This window comes from Copidosoma floridanum, unplaced genomic scaffold, assembly GCF_036245765.1.
Source record: "Copidosoma floridanum isolate Cflo_tuat_1 unplaced genomic scaffold, Cflo_Japanese_pri ptg000029l, whole genome shotgun sequence".
Lineage (NCBI taxonomy): Eukaryota > Metazoa > Arthropoda > Insecta > Hymenoptera > Encyrtidae > Copidosoma > Copidosoma floridanum.
In genome coordinates, this window is record NW_028321906.1 from 6,995,763 (window position 1) to 7,015,320 (window position 19,558).

At 44.5% G+C, this 19,558-nt stretch overlaps 1 protein-coding gene across 1 annotated transcript in view; it reads right to left on the bottom strand.

Annotated features, from left to right (window-relative positions):
* Nucleotides 1-3,749: 3,749 nt before the first annotated feature.
* The window catches only part of IRSp53 (Insulin receptor substrate 53 kDa), an 84,740-nt gene continuing 68,931 nt past the window's right edge, over nt 3,750-19,558 (bottom strand). The window contains exons 4-14 of the mRNA XM_089595884.1: nt 18,808-18,869; nt 13,233-13,304; nt 12,892-13,095; nt 12,101-12,292; nt 11,192-11,432; nt 9,857-10,039; nt 9,121-9,223; nt 8,428-8,725; nt 7,754-7,935; nt 6,096-6,168; nt 3,750-5,999 (exon numbers count right to left, since the gene is read on the bottom strand). Of these exons, the coding sequence (XP_089452010.1) occupies nt 3,750-5,999; nt 6,096-6,168; nt 7,754-7,935; nt 8,428-8,725; nt 9,121-9,223; nt 9,857-10,039; nt 11,192-11,432; nt 12,101-12,292; nt 12,892-13,095; nt 13,233-13,304; nt 18,808-18,869 (3,860 nt within the window). The remainder of the gene's footprint in view (nt 6,000-6,095; nt 6,169-7,753; nt 7,936-8,427; nt 8,726-9,120; nt 9,224-9,856; nt 10,040-11,191; nt 11,433-12,100; nt 12,293-12,891; nt 13,096-13,232; nt 13,305-18,807; nt 18,870-19,558) is intronic.

The following is a 19,558-nucleotide window of genomic DNA, read 5'->3' on the forward strand; positions in this document are numbered from 1 at the left end:
TAAACATCCTCTCGTTCGGCTCAAACGCAAAAAACGGGAGGAAGCGGGGGATCGAAGTTTACCTTTGACGTGCTGGGGTTTTGTTAACCACATGCATTTTCGTGTAAATGACAAAAAAAAAAAAAAAAAGAGAAAGAAAGAGTGGCAAGGCATTATCGACGCGCTCGCGTGGCTTACAATACGCGAATATGGCAGTTCTCCCCGGTTTTCCTGGCCCCGGATGAAATATTCGCTCTTCGAATCCACGTGTTTCCCCCTCGTATGACGCGCTTCCGACAGACTGAGCGTGCGTGCTTGCATATCCCTCTTCTCTCTCCCTCTCTGTCTAGTCCTTTCACACACAGCCTGTTCGACGATGACAATGGCCAACGCTTTGCTAGAGTCTTTTAGCCCGCGTATAGAATTTATGGCTCGTGGGGCCAAATCACGCGCCGCTCTCTCGCTTCGCTCTTTATTCTATGTCCCCTTGCTCTGAATTCTCGAATTCGCGTGTATCCGTGTGTAGTTTTTTTTTTCGTATTTTACGAATTGGCTTTGCTCTCTGCAGTAGCTTCCTCTCTGGTCCGAGAGGCTTGGAAAGCGAAAGCCTTTCAGCTTTAGTTTGGCTTGGTTGAGGTAGTCAAAGTAAAACATTGGTTTTAGAAAATTTCTCCGTTGAATATATATTTTTGATCGCAAGGAGAGTTTTAATAGAGTTTGTAATAATTTTTACGTGGACAATACATAATAAATCAACAGGAATTTTTATGGTTCTCACTGATTGTTCAGTTTACTTTGATTAACTCTGACTCATTTATTGGATTGGCTACTTACTGATTCCGCAGCAATACGATTTTATTTATTTAAATTTATGAAAATTCACTGCTTTGGTATACGAGCAATATCATTTTCCAGCGAAATACAAGCTTGGCTGACGCGTTTTATTCTCACCACAAGCCTGCTGTATTTTTATTTTTTCCCTCTCAAAACAATATCCACCAAGCTCCCTCTTTTTCCTCCAGTGAGCAGAAATAAAACTTTCATCTCATTTCACATGGAAAAGTTGCCGATAGGTTTCCCGCAAATAAGTCGTTTCTCCAAATACACCACTCGCATACACGCACGCTCGATCTGTTTTCAGATACACCGTCCGACAATTGCCATCTCCCTTAGATATCCTGTGCTCAAGGATTGGACTTTTCGAGGAAAGAGAATATTCCGCTGAGCTCTTTCTCTTGCTCTCTTGGACTGACTCTTTCGGTTTATGAAATGCGAGGGTTTGGACACGCGCGAGTTTTGCATACGAGGCGCCGTTCGAGGATGATGCGCTGGGAGGAAGAAAAATAGCGTTTACGTGACCAGTCCTTTACTGCGTTTTGGAGTGATTTTCTTCTAAATCGCGTGGAGTGTTTTACTTTCGAGCTGATTTGTTGGTGATTTTTTTTTTTTTTTTTTTATTATTATTATTAAAATTCGCGACGGACTCAATTGTTGCTTTGCGTTGATTCGAGGGACAACAATTTCACTGATTGTTTCACAACTATCGTGCAAACAGTTCAATAGTGTGTTATTTTAGTCTTTTATTGTATTTCAGTTACCTTAACGTGATAGTGGACCAAACCGCAATAATGGATTTTTTCAAAAAGTTTTTTAAATCTCGTTGCCCGTACGTAGGCAAAATTGATTTTGGACTTCAACAATTGACAATCGCTCCTTTGGAATCGACGAATTGACGAGTGCCAAACATTGATTCGCACAGTTCCGAAAAATTCTTCGAAGTAAAAAAATACTACTACGCACTGTATTTACATCGCCCGACGAGCATAATAATTGAACTCCACGTTATAATAAACGGACTTTTCATACAACATCATATTATGTGCAAGTATAATTTTTTCATCATTTTATACCACATATTGTACAATTTTTTTTGTTCTTTACAACATTCACTGTGGAAAACGATACGCTGTTGTTGAAATACAATTTTAACCGTGAGTGAAAATATAAAACTATCTCGAAACAAATGTTTGATCAGAGAAAAAAGGGGGAAACAAAAAGTCCTTTGATAAATGGTCTGATTTCTCGGATCGAAAAAATTCGCGTTCACCGAGTCATGAGTACATATACTGGTCTCGCATTAAAATCTTGATAAAACTGAATGGCCCAACTACATTGACACGAGTATACTTGCGTTTGGTAAAACTAGTCGCTTCGTTAGTCCATGGATGGATTAGAACTTCATACTCGCAAAGTCGTATCGCTAAGTGGACGAGCGCATCGGATGACATTCAACCTTACAAAGCGCCAGATCTCGTTCGACGCGCCGAGGCACCAATGGATATCGCACATGAATAGACGTGTATCACCTGCACCGTCGTCCTCGTGAAATTTAATTATTCGGTTCCTCTAAGGGTCGGCTCTACAATCGACGTGGCGCCAACCAGCGAGGTGTCAAGGGAAAGGAACTTGCTCGGCTCGCTCTTTTCGCTAGCCTTACGAGATCGCCGGTGCCGAGCGATCGTTGGTCTTTGTTTTGCGCAGCTTCACCGTCGCGAAAATATTGCTCCTGAAAGAAAGTCGTCTCAAAGTCGTTTTGCCGTGTCGCACTTGTTGGCGAGCTACAATCGTAAAAGAAAACGTGCACTTTTCTACTGCTGCGCTACACATCCTACACACTCTCAGCGCTATCCGGCCATTCAACAAATGTACGGATAAAACAATAGTGCTGCAACCATCTCACGGAGCTCTAAAGTGTTTTCAAATGGTGTCGCGTTGAGAGTTACGAAAAAAGAAAACAAAATAAAATCCCTTCCTCTACTTATAAGCGTAACATCGAGTGAAAAAAAAAGACGACGAAATAGTAAAAAAAGAATTCATCCAATCCCCGTGTAAAGTAACGACCGTACGATGACTTTACGTTACTTTTTGTATAATTCATAAACAAACTTGAGTCGAAGTGGCGCGGTCTCTGCTGATGGTCCCATTGTAGCTCGCGGGCAGTGCCGAAAGGGTATATAAGTCCGATGGAAAGGCTCTTTGGCCACTCGAACAATTATCGAGCTCTCGGAAACACGGGCGCGTTGGTTAAGCGAACTCGCGAGCACCGGGCAAAGTTATCGGGGCAAAAGTTTGGCAATTTCGACCCTATTTGCTCGCCATAATTCGCCCGTGTGTGCGCGTGCGCGTGAACGCGAGAGATTCTGCTAGCCTTGGCGAATTCTCGATACATAAATAATTCAACGGTATACATGGTATGCGTAGCGAAATGTGTGTGTAACAGTCATATACGTTGATGCTTGCACGTGTAATCCTTTCGCGCGTGTAAAATGATGGTCACTACGAAAGTGACATCGAGACAAGCGCGTGAAGGGATATGCGGGGAAAATTAAAATACATACGTCGCGGGTAAATGCAAGGTAATCTATTTTCAACGTCCGCCCGTTTGCTTCGCTTGGAATTTGTCGGCTTACAAGGCTTGACGATTATTGTATCATTTTATTCAGTTGAACGAAGCAATTGGGATGACAGTGAACGACAAACATATAATAAATTTAGCGTCAAGCAGATACGCACAATTTGAGCTACAAAAATATTTGTATGTATATGTATATATAATTTATATGCAGTGGAGTTAAAAACAACGTGAGAACGGTATAATATAATATATGAATGGTAAAAACAAAAAATGGTATGGAAAAACTTGATTACAAAAATAAAAGATACAAAGAGAAATAAGAAATAATTAAAAAATAATGATGAAAGGGAAGCTATCACTGCTGCTTCTTCTTTTTCTTCTTGATCACCGACTGATCGACGCCCCACAGATCGTACCACGGACCGCACGTCTTCTTGTTCCTGTCCCCCCGCTCGCTGTCCCTTCTAAGCTTCGTCCTCGGCAAGAGGGTCTTCTCGGACACCGCTTGGTCCTTGACAATGATACAACTGTACGTCGACTCTTCGTCCGAAGCTTCCGTCTCCGTGAAACGCTGTACTATGATCCCATCATCGTCGTCGTCATCGTCCTCGCCGTAGGCCTTCTTCCTCCGCTCGTTCCTTTTGGCCTGATTGTTCTCCTTCAGCTCTGCCACTATCATGTTCCTCTTGGCTTCCATACTGCGCTTCCGCTCGTTCTCTATGATGGCCTTTCTCGACACGTTGCCAACAAAGTAGGACCTCTGGTCCTCGTAGTGCCTCGAATTGCGGTACTCGCCCCTGCCGGGGTTCTTCGGTCTCTCGGCCGGTGTCGGCGAGGGGTCGTCAAAGTAGTCCAACGACGACATGGATTTGTCCGGCAGGTGGACCCTTTCCGCGGGCTTGGGCTCATCCGGCATCGGTGGCTCGACCCCGTTGATGCGCTCGTTCGTTATGGTCGAGTCGCTGTTCTTGCGCTCGAGGCTACGGTGCGACGGTCCAGGACTGCTCCCGGAACTGCCAGACTTTCTCGACTCGTTCAACTCCCGGGATTTGTCCAGTTTGGCGTCCTTCTTGAGCATCTTCGGGATGTCGACGAGCGACCGGTGCTGCCACAGGGCCATGCCCTCCAGCACTTCCGAGTCCCGACGGAATCTCCAGAAGCTCTTTGTCCGCTTGACCAGTTTCGGACTCTTGTTCTCAAGATCGAAACCACCACGGCCGGTCTGTATCAAGTGGCCCAAGGCAGTGCTTTGTCTCGGCACCAGTGGCTTTCTGCTGTCCACCTTCACATTGTTGTTGTTCGAGTCGTTGTGGCTCTCGGCCGGTCTGGCCGTCCGTGAAAAGCCGTGGCGTTCCAGAACCTTGGTTCTCTCCAGTTTGGTTTCAAAGTTGGACTCGTAGCCGCGATCCTTGTCAACGAGCATCGGGTCGTTGGAGAAGGCGATCGGTGGTGTTATCGTCGTTTCCCCGTAGATATCCTCCTTCTCGGAGTATCTGCGCTCCCGGTAGCGTTGCTGATCTCTCTGCTGTAGCTGCTGGTCCGTTGGTCTTTCGGGGGCCTCCTGGGAGGGCGGTCTGGGTCTCTCGAAGGGCCCACGGCTCGAAACGCGTTTCCGCTCTTGGTTCTTGTCGTAAGACCTCTCGCGGTCGTAAGTCAGAGTCGACTGTCGCGACGACGCGAGCGACTTGTCGGTGTACCGATCGCTGCTACTCGGTGGACGCTGGGACGGTCTCCCATTTCGTATCTCGCGCTCGTACTTATCGTAGGACGCGTTCGTGGATTTGGTGTCGTCGTGGGGTCTCTCGAGGGTGCTCTTACTGTAGTCCATGTTGCGGCGTTCCATGAACTTGGGTGGACTGTGCTCGCGTGCGTACTTCTGAGCGGTCTGCTCGAGCTTCTGGGCTATCTGCTCGACCTTGCGACCGGTCTCAGGCATCGTGCTCTCTTCTTCCGAGTCCGACGAACGGGACGAGGACGAGTCGCTGGTCTTCTCGTTGTCGTACTTGGAGTCGTTATCGCCTCGGTAGTCGGAACGACGGTCGTTCCCGTTGTGGTTCTCGTAGTACTTTTTGTTCTCGTACTTCTCCGATCGGTACTCCATACTGACGTTGTAGCTTTCGTCCTCTTCCTCTTCGACGTCCACTTCCACTTCTATCTCGTCGTCTTCGGTTTCGACGTCGCGTCTCTCGTACCTGGACCGGTCTTCGTCTCTGTCGTTTCTGCGGCTGTAGCTTCTACCGCTATTGCGATCCTCGTTGGCCGAGAACTTGCCACGGTCGGAGTTCCTCGCTGGGGCTCGCGTGTTCTCGTACTCGTTCTTTTGATTGTTGGCGTCGTGCTGCTGCTTCCTGTCCTTCTTGGTTGGGCCAGCTGGCTCGCTCTCCGAGTTCCTCAGGTTTCGACGCTCTTCGGTATCGTGTCGTCCGGATTTTCCGTTAGTCTGCTCGTTTTTTCCGGTAACGCTCGCGTCGGACCAGTACTCTGTCATTGAGCTTCGGTAATGATGCCAAGACTTGTCATCCCGCGGTATGGTCTTCCACGAATCGTTTTCCCAGTCCTTGCTGTCGTTGGAGCCTATGATCTTGCTATCATCTTTGTTGTTGTTATTGTTATTGTTGTTGTTGTTGTGGTGGTTGTTGTTGATGATGCTGTTGTTGTTGTTGTTGTTGTTGTTGTTGTTGTTATTATTTGATTGCTGTTGTTGCTGTTGCTGTTGTTGGTGGTGCTTGTGCTTCTGCTTGTTGGGTCGGTCGGCTGCCTTTCGTCGTCGTAGTCTGTTTTATAGGGATCGGGTCGTGTGAACGAAAGAAAAGAAAACAAAAAAAAAGAAAAGACGAAAAAAATAAGCGGCTGTCACAGATGATGGGCGATGAAAAACGAAAGTCAAGGAAGAGAGGATGTAAATTTTTTGGAGTGAACGTTTTTGGTCTTGTTTCATACGACTTAGTGTCTACTTTGTAAACTACTTGGAAACAAAAAAAAAAAAAAAAAAATTTGTACACTAAAATACATGCTAATACTGTCTTGTTACAAGTAACTGTATAAATTATTTCAAAGATATTTACTACCATTAACATTACAACTACTACATCAAATTATTATAATAAAATTGACTAATCACTCGAAAAAATTATAAACTCAAATGAAAAAGTAAGATAAAGTTGGTACAGGCTTTGATAAGTACTAAAAGGCCAAGAACCAGAGACAATGCGAAAATATGCTGCGTGCCAAGTTGGGACGGGAAAAGCTTTGACCTCAAGTCTTGTGGGAGATAAACAGCGGACTAAAGTATTTGCATAGTCCTCAAGAGCCACGGGATGTGAAATAAGGACAAGATGAAAGTGGGGTCGTGGAGAGGCGTAGAAAGGGAGGGGGGCTCGGTAAAAGTCCACCACCGTCGTATTTAATTCCATCGATCGCAGTAACGCATGCGGAATCTACAAAGAACGAAAGAAAAAAAACAAAACGAAACGTAATCCAAAGAGTAAAAGCTCGGCCCGAAATAACAAGGTGAAACAGTTGGAAAATTACTTTTGTTCATTCAAATGTATTGTACTGACGGAGGAGGGCTTATTCTATTTACTAAATACAAATTGGCTTTTAAGCGAGGATTAGAGTTGCTTTCAAGTCAAAATATTTTTAACTTACAGCTGCTTTGCCGCAATCGTACGATAAAAAGCTTTGCATACAGAATTACGTGCAATAATCTCGTTTGAAATTTCAAGATTACGATTTTTTTTTTTTTTTTCCTACTAAAAAAATACTCAAAAAGCATGCACAGTCAATTTTATTGTATAGCATCTAAAATTTTCAGAGTATGTACAGTCACTAGTTTAATAGTATGCCATGACATCATGAATCATTGCTTAAAGATACAATCAGCCGGTCAAACTCGACAGCAAAACCCAGCTTTTTATTCATCAAAAGTGCAAAATTTTGTACAAAGCTTGGATTATCCGATCGTTAGACTATAATATCAGAGAAGCAGCTACAGAGGGCAATAGCAAATGAAATTCAAAAATAATAAATCTCAGAAAAATAAAAGGCCTCCCATTCGCAGAGATAACAGCAGAAGGTTTGGGGAGACTTGGCAAGAAAACTATTGTCACGGCACATTCCTCGTACTTTGTATTAACTCCTAAATGGAGCACACTGAACGAAAAATTCTAACAAGAGGCTACTGCATGGACCTAAAAATACATCTTGCAAAAAAAAAAAAAAAAAAAATTGAGCCAGCACGTTTCTCTCGCCAAATCTCCCCAAACCTGTCTCCATCTCTACATCGTACACATACTCATTCTCCCCGGAGAAACTCGTCTCTCCCTCCTCGTTTGAGCTCTTATTCTCTTTGTCTCTCACCTCATGGCCTCGTCGTCGCTATAATCGATGTCCGGCTGCACGGGCGGCTCGTTGGAGAAGCCGCTGTCGTTGCTGCTGTGCAGCGACGTGACGGCCTGGGGTGGCGGCACCGGGGGTACCGGCGGCTGCACCCTGCGCCCCCCACCTCCCAACATCGTCGGCAGCGTTCCAGTTGGACGAATCTGCGCAGAGACAATTGTTTTTTTTTCTCCCTCTCTCGTTTGTTTTTCCTTTTTTTTACCCACCCCCTCCCCCTTTTATCCCTCTATTTTTTCACGTGACCGAGGTACACCGTCCCCCTGATTATGCGCCATTGTGCAAAACGCCCAACGCATGCTGATTTGCGCGTTGTCCCCCGTTTCTGTTTTTTTCGTTGTTTTTTTTTCCACCAGCTCACGAATAGGAAATTCGCGTGACAGGTATTTTTCCTACGTGAAATATGCTGGAATTTATTTTTTGCACAACGACCACAGCATCCATATACCTGTTGTGCCTCAATTAAAACGGAGCAACGCAACCAACATTTACACAAGAAACAAAAGAGAAGACCAAATGGACAAGCTCGAGAAGCTGTAAAATCTCAAGAGCCCCGCGTGCAGTCCGAAGTCGAGTGCCCTCAGACTCAGCGTTGGCTTCAACGACGCGATGAAACAACAAGCAACAACAGCTCTTACCGATTTGGCCTGCCTGGCGGAGGCCGGTACAATGCCGTGTGAGCTGTTATTGCCCTTTGGCGCGCTGTTGGCGGACGCGTTGCCCGCGCTTGAGTTGTTGGAGGTGAGGGTCCCGTTGTTGACTTCGTGGATGCCGTTGCTGCTACTGCCGCCGTTCATGGACTCGTCGTTGCCGTTGCTGTTGTTGTTGTTGGGCATAGGTGGCCGGGACGGCGGAGGCTTATTCGGAGGCATGGCTTTGGCGTCCACCGCACCGTTGCTCGGACGGCCTCCGTTGCTCGTGCTGTGATTCGGCGACCTGCGCGACACGAGACGTTACCCATTGTTCGGACGGGAGGGAGACACAGGGGGTAGTATAAGCGCATTAGTTTGTCGCTCCGGGGATCAGGCAGGCGGGCGCACGAGGTGTGGCGGATCGGATTTCGACGCTATTCGATATTTGTTGTTTTCGACAGCAGATACTCGGCTCGAGGGTGTACGCGCGGTCGCTGCGTTTTTCACGCGTCAGCGATATTGGTTCAGCACCGGTGTTTGGAGGGGGTACAAAGCAACAAGGTTTTTTTTTGTCGATCGTTTTGGCTTTGTCGGATTTCGAAGGGGAGAGGAAGGAGTGTATTGCGCCAGCGGATCGGGACTGAGTAGAGCACATTAATTATGAAGATTAGACGGATGGGGGCTCCCTGTTATGCTTACCCTACTGCTTCGTCGACCATAATCTCTGTGTATGCCAGGGGAAACCAGCCGGAGCTCTGAGTGCGTAGGTTCTCGCCGAATTGCCAGCCCTTCTGTCGGTCGCCTTGTTAGTGCACAAAGATGCATAAATTTATCGAATATTGTATAATTGTAGTTCCGTCTGACTAAATATTGATTTTTTCACTTGTTTGATATTGAAGAGCAAAACCACCAATCACATGGTGACATGAATTTTTTTCGAAAGCATCAAAGTAAAGTGAGTACGAAAAACAAGTGAAATAAATCAATATTCCGTCAGACATGGGTCTTACGTGACTGAGTACTAATAAATGCCGAACAAAGTAACAAATCATATTAAAATTAATACAAAAAACAAGTGAAACAAATCAGGATTTGGTCAGACACGGCTCGTACGTGACTGAGTACTGATATTTTGCTAAATGCCGAACGAAGTCACAAATTATTCGTCAAATTAAAATTAATATAAAAAACAAGTGAAAGAGATCAAGATTTCGTCAGACACGGCTCTAATATAAATACCCCTTAACCTAAGCTAAGTTTCGCTTATTTGTTAAATACTGACTTTTTCACATGATCAATGTTAAAAAAAAAAAATAAAAAAAAAATAAAAACAAGTGGAAGAGATCAATATTCTGTCAAGCTCGACTTTTCCATTCGCCCAAACCACAGTCCTCCACTTCACTTGTGAACTACTACACGCCCAAGTGTCACTTACCCATGAGCGCAATGAGGTCACCCTCGTGGAAGCTGAGCTGATTCTCGCCGGAGCTGAGGTAGGCAAAGAGAGCACGAGCAAGTGGAGTCTCGCCCCAGAAGCTGGATATCAAGCCACCACTTACGCCGCTGTTGCGGCTCACCGGCGCCATGGACCGCGGCCTCGGTGGTGTGTCCGGCACTTCTACGTGTCCGATGACAAAGACATTACATTATTGAGGTGGTAGCCACGAAAATTCATTATTTCAATTTTTCACCATCTCTTGGATTTTCTCTCTCGTATTGCTCGACGAATCAATATAAGATAGAGCCTTAAGATAATTAAGTTTTAGCGTACAATAGATACCATTGGTTAAATTTGCATCCGTTAAGAGAACTCATTAGTCCTGAATAATACATCAGCAAGAGACCTGGGATGTAAATTCCGTGCACACACACCTCTCAAGGTCACCCCCCTGTGTATGTATACGCATAGTCACGAAAAGGGGAAGGCGCACGTCTTCGCGAGGTAACGAAGTCGTATTAAGGCTCTTGAGAATTACGGGCCTATTCACTATGACACTGTGCGTAACTGTACGCGGATGCATTGGGAGGATGGTGGTCTTCAGTTTCGAAATTTCGCGGGGTTCAAGTGACGAGCGGTTAGGCGTCATCTTACAAGACTCTCAATTAAGTTTCAGTCACGTTCTGTTTGTACTGGTGACACGGTTGGTATACGCGTCCCCGCAGTGAGTCGTTGGCGCTCTGAATCAACGTGGAAAGTTTTTGTTTGACGATCAATGCAAACTCTGTGGCTCTTTTTGTTAATATAAAAAATCAATAAGAATAATCATTCCACGTCTCGTCGACGGCTCACTATATCATTAAAGTGATTACCGTTGAAATACAAAAAATTAAAGTAAGTATACGCTCGCAAGCGGTGCAGAAATTTAATATATTAAATCGTGTGCAATCCATTTTCACGCACAGAGGTGCATACACTTGAAAAAATAATCCACTCATCGGCAGGCGCGCGTCGAAAGCGCGCTCACCGGGAAAATAGATTTCCGCGGGCGAACGAACTGAAAAATGAAAGTCTGGGTGATTTTGTTTTTTACGAAGATTTCTCGCCAGCGTGTGCGAAATGCCGAATCGTTCCAGGCACGAGAACGTACTCGCGTTGCGATATACTCTGTGTGAGCGGATGCAATATCGTTTAGCGGCTGAGCGAATCGCGATGGAAAATTGATTTTAAAAAATCGTACGTACGTGTACGTATTTCCCTAGGAACCCAAGTAAAATTAATCAGTGGGCAAATTAATGACATTTTTCATTGGAATTTTCCGACGCGTCTTACCGGCTCCAAGTGACAAGGTGGAGGCGTGCAGGTTAGCCTCGGACCTGGCGCGTGACAGCGCGGCTGGCAGGTGCGACGAGCCCTGGCCGTGATGCAATCCCGCGTGCACCGACTGGCTTTGCGGTGGGCCCAGCCTCAGCTCAAGGCACGAGCTGTCCATGCTGCGGGTCTTGCGCAGCTGCGAGCTCATCGTCAATTCCGAGCCGCCGTTCTCGTCGTCCTCCGGCCAAAATGACACTTGCTGTCGTGTAATATATCATTTTTATTATTATTTACTGCTGGTAATTTAATTTTTTCGCGATTCAATAGAATATTTGTTGAAAAACACGCTTATTATATTTTTACTGCCTTTACATCATTGAAAATTGAGACAAATACACACTTGCGGTAAGAGTAAACAAATTCTTATTTTGTTCTATGCGTTTTCATTTAGCTCCTAAGCAGTATAAATTTCCCCGGAAAATGATGAATAATGGCTTCTGGCCTGGCGAATCGGAGCCACTCCAGCGCCCCTCAAGAAGATTTATGTCGCTTGCACTTTATTAGGCTTTAAGATATCATCCCAAGAATTTTAAAGAGAATAGAAAAGTATCCGCGAAATTTCGACGCCATATGAATTTTGATGGATCCCTCGAACAATTTATTTCACGCTCATGCTCGCACGATCGTTTGACGAGGTATAATTTTACGAAAATATAGTATCAAGGCACGTTGAAAAGTGAAATACTCAAAGTATTATGTTATTGGTATTTCATTTTCTGTTTTTTTTTTTCAGCAGATTTTACTAACAAATAAGTTTTTTTGTTTTTTTCCTTCACTTTTGAAACCACCTCCTGCGTTTAACGATCCAAAAGGAGGAGCACAGCCACGTGCGCATTATATACGTACTGTACACTCGACATAACTCACCCTGAGCCTCGAGGCGAACATGTCCTCGACGGACTGAGGTAGGTACTCGCGCGTGGCCGCGATTTCACGCCACTCGTCCACCGAGGGATGAAGTGCCGCCAGGGCTACCTCGTGGAAGCTCGCGTAGTGCTTGGCCAGGGAACACTGCCGCTCGAGCACGAAGCCGTATCTTCGCCTCTCCTGTGTCATGGCCTGTGAACATTCAGTCACGTCGATTTTTTCTATCGAGTGGGTGAACCGAAGTATAGTTTCAATCTACGGATCCATACGAGACTTTTGTTTCTCTTTTATACACGAGACTTTCTTTCTTTAGTCACATCAACGTTATTTAAATTAAAAACACAAAATACAGAATATCTATTAACCGTAAATTTTATAAATTGTACCATTTACAATTCAATAATTTTTTTCATGCTGCTATTCTAACAAAACTGTAGTTTCCCTTTCTAAAAATTTGGTGATACAAACCCAAGTAACAACAGCAATGTTAAAAAAAACATGGTTGTATAATATCAAAATACAAATAATTGTGATTGATGTGTGAAAATTGTTAAGGAGGTAGAGTTGGAAAGATGCAGGTCTGCGTCTGGCTACTTTTCTTTCGTTGTCTCTTGACACCTTTGTGAAGTTATGAAAGAAAAAACGCAAAGAACTTCAGCAAGAGAGCCAACGTCTCGGGGAGAGGCCCTCGTCAACGCGATCCTCGTCCCGGGAACAAACAAAAAAGAATCAAAGGGAAGGAAGGTGCAACGAAAGTTTGAAATGGTAGAGCACTTTGTGCGCGTGCATACATTTTTGAGGCTCTGCTCACAGAAGGCGTCAAGCTTGGACTTCTCCTCCTCGAGGATCTGCATGTTCTTGAGCTCTTTGTCCATGGCGAGGCCGCTCTTGCTGGCGCCGCGCGACTTCTTCCTCTGCTTCTTCATCGTCGCCGCGGCCTTGCTGTAAGTCTCACTGCGCGTCTTGTGCTGCTGCAGGAACTTTTTCTGCTCGCTCTGTGGGCAAACAGCAGCGTCGGGAAATTAGTTTTGCGAGGCTCCTCTCGAAAAGTATCTTTCCTATTTTTTTCTTTTCTTTTTCTTTTCTTTTCTTTCTTTTTCAAGCATACACAACGAGTCTTAGAGTAGTTTACCTGCACGACTTTTGTGTCCTTCTCGAGATTTGTTTCCAGTGGCACCAGCAGGTCTACGTAAAACGCTTTGAGCTGGACAAAGAATACGTCATTATTGTTATTTGGTATTAAAAAACTTTGGGTGACAAGTTAGCGAATTCCTCGAGAGGGAAAAAGGTAGAGCTCGCGAGGAAAGAGACAAAGAGAGCTCAGTGTACTCGCGTACATGACACTCGTGCGACAGAGAAGAGACAATAGTAGGCGCAGGTGGAAAGACGTCAAGTGCTCTGACCTACATGCACTTTAATTACGTGAAAGACCTAATGGCGTGATGTATCGTGTGACTTGCACTCTGTCGCGTCAAAACACATGTAATACGAATTTTTTCAATTAAGCAATCCAACGCGTCCTCCTTTTCTATCAAATTAACATATTTTTCACGTGAGCAACGACCGCCTTGCTTTGAAGATAGTTTTCTTGGAAATGCATCACTTTAATTTTTTTTTAATTATTCGCCGTGACTGTCGTTTGGAACAAGGACATTATTTTACCAAACTTTTATTGGCTTGGTTAAAATAAAAAAAAATGACAAACTTTACGTTGTATTTAAGGATCGAGCTGAAGGACTCTGCATTTTCATGAAAACCGGTGATAATTGAAAACAAATGAAATAAAGTACAAAAGCTGATGACAATAAGCAGTATGTTTCTTAATAATCAGCGATTGTAAGTAAAAATATTCAATGAGCAAATGAAAAAAGCAATCGGCTTACAACATGTAATAAGAAGCGGTGAGTAAAGTTGAATGATTTAGTGCTTCACCCTCTGGTAGCCACTTTACGATCGGCAGGCGAACCGACGGACAGGTATATTTTTCCACCGAGCAATAACAAAAAAAAGCGAGATACCCCATGTGAATAATCTCACGTGAGCACGCGTTTCACGTGTCCGCGCGCGCTAACGTAAAACCCGGTAACGCCAGGTAAAACCAATACACCCTGCAGTCTCTTTTTTTTATCCGACTCGCGTGGCCATTGTCTGGCTAGCGAAAGTTTAGATCAGGGCGAATCGACTGTTGGGGCGCAACAGCGCGAAACGAGGGGCAGGCCGAGCTGACAAAAACGTTGCTCTCCCCCTTTTTACGGATGCCCGATTTTTTTCACGGGAATTTCGGCTTTTTGATTAATAAACATTGATTAAAGTCGCTCTCGGTGGCGCACCCGTGGTTTTTTTTTTCTACGTATACTTTTTTTTTCGTGCTCTTATACGTGGAACAGTAAATATTACATAAACATTTTTTAGGAGGGAAAAAAAAGATGATTTACAAGAGCAAGTCTCTCAGACCGCTTATTACAATAAATTAACGGAATATCTCATGCAAACGAGGTCTGCATTTTGGGCTTCCCCTCTGGAAATACGGTGCACACGCGTACGTCTCATCCTTCCCGAGCCGGCTAAGACAGCTTCGAGGGAATCTGTAGAGAAGCGAGGGTTGTACGGCCGTCTCGCCTCGTTTCGCTCGAGCGAAGAAAAAGAACGCACCCTCCGCCGAGGATTTCCATGGGCCAAATTCTATTTCGCGGCACGGAAGGTAATTTTTTTTTTTTTTTTCCTCCCTCGGCACGCACACCGCGCGGACACAGTCGAGTGGAATCGAAGTTTAAATCTGAAAAAGTTATGAGGAGCTTTTTGCCGCTGCCGCTGCGTAAGTGCAGTTTGAAATATCGCAGGCCGGGTTACTTCTTTTTTTTTTTTTTTTTTTCACGTGCACCGTGAAATCGCAGAGCCAAATCTAATTTTCAACTCGGCGCCGCGCCGTTGCCGCTGATCGATTTTTAATAATGTACGCCTACAGGAATTTTCTTCTTTTTTTTTTTTCGCGCGACGAAACGGCGTGTGTTTCGAGAAGCTCGGGAATTTTTCACGGCATCCACGGGGGTGACGCCGTTCCGGCATTATTAAGCTCTGCGAATATTTTACCTTTGGAACAATGAATAAAACGCAAACTTTCGGAGCATACGCAGGTCGAAACTTGATATAATATTTCTAAATATTCCAGCGTGAGTGGAAGCTCTTAATTTTACTTTGTAAAAATCTGTGCAGCTTAAACGAGTATAAATTAAGTTTTCGTGGATAAAAAATTTAAAGAAACACGGGCAGTATCGTGGACCAGCCAGCTATAGGCACGGAAGCAAATATGAACACACGTGCTAGTAAAAAGTACGAGTCTTTTTATCAGCTCGACGCGCTATAGGTATTCCCGACTCTTTTATGCGAATTTGCACAAGTGCTTAGCTAGCTTCCGTGGTATTTTTTCGCGCAGACCTTTGCACAAGACATTTTTTTCTTTTGTCTCCCTTGCAGAAACAGCGACTCTCGGGAGATGGTACGTTCTTTTCTTTCCACATTTTCTTTCTTTTTTTTTTTTTTTTCTTTTTTTTTTTTTTTTTTTTTTTTTCATAGCCCCGGCAAATTTTCGTTTGATATCACCGGACCTTGAGTTAAACACGGAGATGCGATTTTTTCTGATCTTGATTTTCTTTTTTCGTTATCCTGCATTTATACTCTTCTCACCGGTGACTTTGCCTATTAAATATATTCCCTGTATTTATTTAAGGATCAACTTTTTTTTTTATAAAAAACCAAAAGTACACATATAAAATTCTGAAAACCAGCAAAAATGTGAAAAAAACTCACAGCTTTAACAGGTTAATTATAAATCATCGTCGTATTCTCCTCCAGCCGCCTAAAGTGAATTTAACGAACAACTTTTTCATCCACATCCGGGAGGTAAGAAAAAAGGTATTCATCGAACTTTTGTGAAATAATTCCCGCAAAATATCCCGAGCTCTCGAGCTACTTCCGCCTCCTCCACTCGTAGACTCATAAAATTTGAACTAATTCGCCAGCCATTCGCGAATTCATTCATACTGCCCAAGTACCCCAAAAAGGCATCAGCGCGTGCACGCGATTCACATAAAACCAAAGATTCCATCAACGCCGTTAATTGGATTATTTTGCTATCCGTCGAGATCCAGGGATGTAAAAAATGCCCGAGAACGCAAAGTGAGTCCGAACAGATAGAGAACTGGCTTTCTTCCAACCATTGGGGGGAAAAAAAAATTCCGTGCTCCTTTTTCACAAGAGCATGAGGCAGAACCGCAATTCCCGTGTTGCAACGAAGCCGAATAATTCTTTTCCAAATACAGCATCGGACCCGTTCGGCTCATTAATTTACGAGCCATATCGTGCACGAGCCCTCGCTCCGAAAGTTTTCCAACCCCTGACTCAGCCATTTTTCACAACAGTTAATCTCTTTATCTCGCGATTCGGCAACACCTTTGTATCGGACGAGCAACGGCTACAGTAAATCTGTAATACCCAGATGCCAGTCGCCTTTGACGTTGGCCAATTCCAAAAACGCCCCACGAAACAAAGTCGATCCTGCCGGAAAATTTCCTCGTTTCGAAATTTCAAGATTCTCCAAAGATTTCCCGACTCCGGCGAAGCGCGTTGTTCATGCAAGAATTCGTTTGTTGTGCATACTTCCCCTGCGTCAAAAGACTGCATTCCAAAGACTCGCTGAAGAGACGGGGCGTATTTCGGAAGTGGAGGAGGGCCCCCAGCAGGCAGCGATTTTCATGCCCCGAGTGGCACTCAATTTTTCCACTAAAATAACCAACAGGACGAAAGAGGAGTCGATAAAGCGTTTTCCTCCCGGTGGATGAATCGATGATCCCATTTCGCGTCCCAAGCACGCGGTAAAAGCCACCGGTCTTTACGGGAAATCCATTGCCCGGTGGCACTCGCATAGCCTTCGAAACACTCTACGGACAACCCATGCAGGCAATGAATAAAAGGGAAGTTCGGAAGGAGTGGGAGAAGAAAGGGGGGCGCCCCTGTTTTAAGGCTGTGGCAATCGATTTCACGATGAGGTCTTAGAGACGGCTACCCTCGAGGGTGCGCCGGGTGAGGTGGCGTTTGGGGGCAATAGAGCTCTTTTTTTGTCAGCCACGCACACCGTTTGCTCAACCTACCTCGTTGCCCGCAGTTTATATCAAGAGTCTACACGGTAACCGCTCCCTCGTACTCTTTAACTCGAGTGTAGAGCTTCGATTCAGATGTAATCCCATGTAATTGAGAGACATTGAGACATTATTCCCACAAGCGTCTTGTGTCCCTGAGATTTCGTTTTTCTACTCGATACATTTTGTTTTGTCTGTATTATTATAAAATGTATAGGTATTGAATTAATTCGAATAATCTCAGCGCTCGTCGATTTGTCCTGTTAAGGTATATGTACAGCGGCAATTCTCACGCGTACATGAAGCTTTCAAATGTCATAAAAATTCATGAATTTCAAAGGAAAAACCTCGTGGTACTTTGAAAGCCCAAAAAAAAAATGATAGCTCCAGCGTCGGCATTACGTCTCACACAGTCACATTTTTTTCCCTGCAGAGCTGCGGTCCTCTCGTCCGCGCAAGATCAAAGGTCAACTTTTATATCTAAACGACGGAGGACCAGGGACGCGTCGTCTTTCCAATTAAAACGACCCCCCGTTTCGCCTCGCGGGAATAATACGCAGGCTAACCTGTAGCTCTGGTAGGAATATGCTTTATCACGAGGACCCGGCCTCTTTAGCATCGCACACGCGGACCAAAAACCAACGTGCGAAGTATACACTCGAGTCTTAATTATATGCCCGCGTCTATTTTCGTACAAGCTAAGAGTATATACGTGTGCGTGGAGTGTGTCCAGTAGTGCTTCGTTTTCAAGGGTTTTTGCGCTGTTTTTGTTTGTACCTCCAAGCGCGAGAAATCTCGCCCGTTGGCTTTGCGTCAATAATAAATATGCGGTCCACTGCGAATACGTTCTGGTGTCCATTAATAATATGTTGGTCAATAGTAAATTATTAATAGATGAATATCCCTTACTCAGATAATCTAGCTTATCCATAGTGAATGCGAGTTTACCCATTTATAATATTAACCGTTTGGGGGTAACAAATCCATGAACTGATCGAGCTAAAAAGCTTTGATCGCTTATGCGTATGATTCATAAGTAAACAAACTTTATCGGTTCTACTTGTATAATTTCATAAGCCGTTGCATGATAAACATTTGTTTTTTTAAATTTAAATGTATGGATTGAAAAAAAAAAAAAAAACAAACCAAATTTACTGACGATTCGAGTTACATTTAATATTGAGATACATGCTAAGGAACATCTTATCGCTTTAAAACTGCTTTTTAGTGCCTACACTCCGAGTAATGATCATATTCTTACTAAGTTGATACATTAACAAATTATCAAATAAAAAAAGGCCCGAAATGAATGAACTAATAAAAACATGATAACAAACATGAGAATGTGAAGTGTAAACAAGTTTTCTGAGCTTCATGCGACAATTATTGTGATCAAAGTTGAAAAGAACACAAGTAAACTTTTTGCCTCGGGTAATACCCACAGGTTAAAGAAGTTTAAACGAAGGGTGTCTCTACACCTCCGTCCACTTTTCCCGTCTCTTTATCTCTTTCCAACTCGAGTCGCCGCCGTAAACACCCAAGGATAAGCCCGCCCGCAGTGTGTCTACTTACTATGTTTATCTCCTGCTCCTGTATCTCCTTGTAAACCTCGACGATTCTCATCAGGGCGGATCCTGCAACAAAAAAAGCGCAAAAAACAACATTAAACTGGAACCTATGGACCACAAGCCTCGCTCTCTTCCCGCATTATTTATACACATCCTCGCTACGACCAGGAGGGAAGAAAAAACCCTAAAGCTCGCGCCGAAGGCACCGCTACTGGCTAAACTAACGGTACATAAGAGCAGGGGAAAAAAAAATTGTTTAGAAAAAAAAGGGGCATGCGAGCTAAATATCCCGTGGGAGAATTTACATACGGTGCGCCGGAGGTGACGACACAGACACTGACGACGGCGAAGAAGAAGCAAGCAAAGTTTCACCGGCCCTGAATAATTCAGCGTCTAGGAGCGCGAGCGTCGGCAATGCCGTAATCCGAGTATAGCTCCTCGGCTTAAAGCCACCCGCATAGACCTCCTTACTCTTTATATATACACACACGCCCGCGATTTGTCCACCCTCCGTCTCTTCGCCTTTCCTTATATCTCAAGGGCAATACAACGCACAGCCCGACAATGCAAAAGGGAAGGCGCGATCGAATGAGCTTGATTTATCGAATCTTTTCGAACGGCTCTGCTGATTTTTCTCCCCCCCCCCCCCCCGGGGGGCTCTTGGATTATTCATCGTCGGCACCCCTTCTTTTTGCTGGGAAAATTTCGCGTCCAAGTTGGAAGATGTCTATTTCTTCTCGCCCCTCCTTGTAGGG